Source organism: Patagioenas fasciata, chromosome 24, assembly GCF_037038585.1.
Source record: "Patagioenas fasciata isolate bPatFas1 chromosome 24, bPatFas1.hap1, whole genome shotgun sequence".
In the NCBI taxonomy this organism is placed as follows: Eukaryota; Metazoa; Chordata; class Aves; order Columbiformes; family Columbidae; genus Patagioenas; species Patagioenas fasciata.
Window position 1 is genome coordinate 4,058,921 of NC_092543.1, and position 4,234 is coordinate 4,063,154.

At 42.8% G+C, this 4,234-nt stretch overlaps 1 protein-coding gene across 1 annotated transcript in view; it reads right to left on the reverse strand.

The window, feature by feature from the left end:
- Nucleotides 1-396: 396 nt before the first annotated feature.
- JAM3 (junctional adhesion molecule 3) overlaps nt 397-4,234 on the reverse strand; it is a 28,800-nt gene continuing 24,962 nt past the window's right edge. The window contains exons 8-9 of the mRNA XM_065855782.2: nt 3,442-3,496; nt 397-2,919 (exon numbers count right to left, since the gene is read on the reverse strand). Of these exons, the coding sequence (XP_065711854.1) occupies nt 2,884-2,919; nt 3,442-3,496 (91 nt within the window). The 3' untranslated portion in view covers nt 397-2,883. The remainder of the gene's footprint in view (nt 2,920-3,441; nt 3,497-4,234) is intronic.

A 4,234-nucleotide genomic window follows, 5' to 3' on the forward strand; every position in this document is an offset into this window, starting at 1 on the left:
GGGGCAAAAGGGGGAAGTGGGGGGGAGAGGAGGTTGACAACACATCTGCCAGGGTTTGATTGTCACCCTGCAATCTTAACCCTCGACACCACTCTGAATGGTAGATTGCAATAGCGCATTTCCTAATTTGTGCTTTTCTAGTTGTTCTGTCCTCGTGCAGCACTGAGATGAGCCCCGGGAGCACTGACCTGTCTTTACTCTAGAGAAGAACCAGAGATAGACAAGTGTCCAAGAATAAACTGATCAACAGCAACATAGCTTGGACTTTCTGTAACCTTCAGCCCAATGAGAGCTCTAACAGAAGAGGCTTTCCTGTATTTCACTGAATTGAAAGCAGAAGCCTCCAATAACACAGCTGTTTAAAAACCAAAACCAACCAAAAAAACCCTACAAGAATGCTTTATAGCTTGGTATTTATGTAAAACATTCTTGGCAAAGTTAAACATAATACATTAGTACAAACCTGAATATTATTCACAACAATACAATGAATTCCATCAATCAGATGTCATGAGCTGTATCAGGGGCATCAATCTCCCCTTCTCTCGTTAGAGATGCCACTGTCACATTTTAGAACTGAAAAATAAGTCTTGATTCTTAGCTTTCCACACAAAGGCTGCCTTTGGCTCATGGTGAGACTGTAGATCGTGCTCCCACGGGGCCCAGAGCTACCCTGGTCCAACCCTTTTCTTTCTCTCCCTTACTACAGGTATCCTAAAAGCAGCATAGAAAAGGAAGCAGTGGATGTACAGAAGGTGCAAAGGAATGTTACGCTCACAACTGTCACAGCGATCGGGGCAGCCGTGCAGCCAGCGAACAGCACTGCGCTGGTTGAAGAGCACGTCTTAAGAAGGTAACCATCGTGTAGCCGCAAAACAGCAGCGGTCACGTCCAAGTGACACAGAGGACATACGGTTATTGCTGCCCTATCCTTATTTTTATGTTCATTAGCAAAAGGAGAAGTGGTAACACTTTGTTTAGGCAAAACAAATGCAGCAATGGCATGTCCAGCGAGGCCCCTGGGAAACAAAGCAGATGAATGCAGGGCACTAAAAAATAACACTGACAGTCCAAATCGTCAAGTATCCAAAATACTGTATACAGGAAAAGTTAAGACAACTCAATTCATATTGGAAATACAAGAACACAAAATTATGCTACATTTAAAAAAATTCTTAAACCACAGCACAGTTCTAGTGTTGCATCCACATCTTGCAGCCTTATATAACCCAATGCTGTTCAACACTATCGACATGTATGTTTCTGGGAAACACGTGTTTTCAATTATTCTCTCTGAAGCCAAAAGAACTTAGATTTCTTTCTTCTTTTACCACCTAGAGGAAAGTTGCAACTGACACTACAAAAGTGCTTTTGTGTTGAGCTTTTGCTTTCCCAGCTCCAGAAACAGTTGCCTTGGCTATGCGGTTTTAACCTGTAAATTGCCGTAGCTACCACACCGTGTTAGTGCTTTAGGGAACTTGCAGAGGGGTAGCAAACATTGAAGTCACTCTGTCACCTTGTTGGAACTGAATCCAAAAGCCATCCCTGGCTATTTCTTGCAACAACAAAAACGAAGTGTTGGTCACTGGCAAGAAAAGTAAGTTTTCTATATAAAAAAAGTTGATAGCTCCTGCCATAAATCTACAAAAAACTATCCCTGAGTGACTCTGTTCTGTGTCTGGTAAGACTTGTTGTGACAAGGATATTGCTGAAGCTAGCTTAAGAGGAAAGAGATGCTGTTCCACCTGCAGCTTTTTATTACACTTTGCAATAATGCTGATATGCTCTGACAGTGCCACACTAGAGCAACATTTGAGCTCCTCTCTGTAGCTTAAGAAGTAAAAAAATAGCTACATTACTTAAACACTGCTGGCATCACGTATTTACACTTTAAATAGAAATGTTACCTTTTCTGAAGTAATCAAAATAGATCTTTGCAAAAAATTTAGAATGCGGGACTTTACAAAATAAATGGAGAAGGTAAAAAAGCTCAGTACCTTTTATGGCAATCTCAGCCCATGAAAGTATTTGGCTTTAATTTTCCTGAAAGGGATGTCTCAGCACTAAGTTCTCTGCCTCCACTCTAAGCCTCTTTAAAACACCGAAAGACGCAAGAGGCAATCCTGCTTTGCGCAGATTAGAACGAGGGGTTACCTGCGTGCAACGAGTTTGCTCTAAAGCAGCGAGCAGAAGCGATCCTTCCGGCCTGCTGCTGCCCGTGCTTCGTGTTAATGGAGCAACGAGAGTTTACGAAGGGGCTGAGAACGTTAGTTGCATTGACTGTATCGGTACCTGTCGCTGTAGGCTGTTCAGATACCCCGTTCCGCACCTGAGCAGTCAGAGTCAAAAGCACAAGACAATCACAGATGTGTAAAAAGTCACCAGCCAGGCCTGGGCAACAAGGAAGGGGAAGACTCCCCTTGCACAGATAAACCTTACTCTTTTTTTAAAAGTCCGTCTATTGCTATATCAGCACCTTTTTTGTCTACTAGTAATTTGTACTAGTAATGGCTACTACACATTTACCGACCGCTGTTCCCCTGGTTGGTTTGCACATTGTGGCTGTGTCCCTGCAGCACAAATAGAAGGCAATTCCACAAACTTCCACAGCCCAGTCTCTTGGGAAGTATTAAAACGCTTCCTTAGTCCAAGGACAGGATCCTGTTGGGATCTCCGGAGGCAGGGGAGATGCAAGTTGGGCAGTGAGGAGTTACTTTAAACTTTGGCAAAGAAAAAAAAGATATACAGATAGCTAGCTATCAAGTTCTTGTGTGTTCCAAACTCTTCCAAGCGCACTTAATTCATCTTTTGCTCTTGCTTTGAGTTCCTGGAGGAGGTATTTTCACACTTGCTTTTGCTGGTTTGCAGTATTCTTTCGGCGTCTTAGATGACAAACGAAGACTTGTGCCTGAAGTCACCCTGCAACAGAACAGTTCTGGATGTAGGAAGGATCAAGCAGCTTTCCAGGCACCTCTTTGTTCCTGCTGCTCATGAAAGGTGGATCCAACCTGCATAACTTCTAGTGTAGCACTTGCTCAGTCCCTCTTTAGTATCTCTGCTAATAGGAAGAGGCTTTTTCTGATCTCAAGCTTAGTGATCTATTCAAATCCCAAAATGCAAATTCTCTTACAAAAGCATCATGGCCTGCCCACTTAATCCAATGAAACTCATCCTAAGGGGGTCAAGCCGTAAGATAACCGAGGCAGAGCAGAGCTGCTTTTGATAGCTCTTGGCATCAGTCACTGAAGGCAACTTAAACTGTTCATCATTTCTAAGGAAATGACTCAGCCCTCACCCTTCTGTTCTCTCTCTGTTCTACATCTTTGCTTCTGAGTGGTGCCCACTCTGAGCAAGTCTGTAGGCCCTAAAAAAGCTGGTAGTCCTCTGCCCACCCTCCTCCTCTCCGAAACAGAGAGATGTTAAATGCAAATCATTTGTTACCTCATCATCTGTCCGGATATAGTTAACGCCATCAGGTTTTGCTGGAGTCTTGTAGCTGCAATAAAGGAAAAGATGTGATTTCTGGGACAAGGAGGCAGCAGGATTTTGGAGGGGGGTTGCCAAGAAATATGAAAATGAGGAAGAGCAGCCGAATGAACAGAAAGCAGCGAGAAACCGAGCTCATTGTTCAAATGATAGATCTGCGCTTATTCCGTCATTCATCATGACTGGGATTTTTTTCTAAATTCCCCTTCAGCACAGGGTAAAAGAATTGCCGTGTGTTTCTGCAAGACAAACTCTGCAAACAGATGAACTGATTCTTCCTGGGCTGCCCTGCTCTGGTCCCTGCTCACTGCCTCTCTCCGTGCCTCCTGCATTGTTTCCTGTGGCAATTATAAAGTTCATTTTATACCTTCGCTGCCAGATGCCTTCAGCATTTTCCTTAATTATAAGGAAGCAATCCCATGTTTGCAGTCCCATAGGAATTCAGAATGTATATACGACTGTCAAGTGCAGTGAATGCCAACCCTCAGCTGCATTTAAATAGGATATTTGGAGCTTTTTCTGAAAAATGAACCAAACCAAGGGAAAAAAAAAAAAAGAACTTCTACTGAAAAGCAACATTTAACATGGAACAAATCTATGTAGTGAGAATCTTGATTTTACATATATTAGCTCTTCTACGGATTCTGTAAGGACAGCAAGGCTTGTTTCTGATGCTAATGCTGTTGTTTTTAACATTTTAATGTGCATGCTAAAATGGTTGTTTTTAATCCCAAATTTAGGTTCTCAC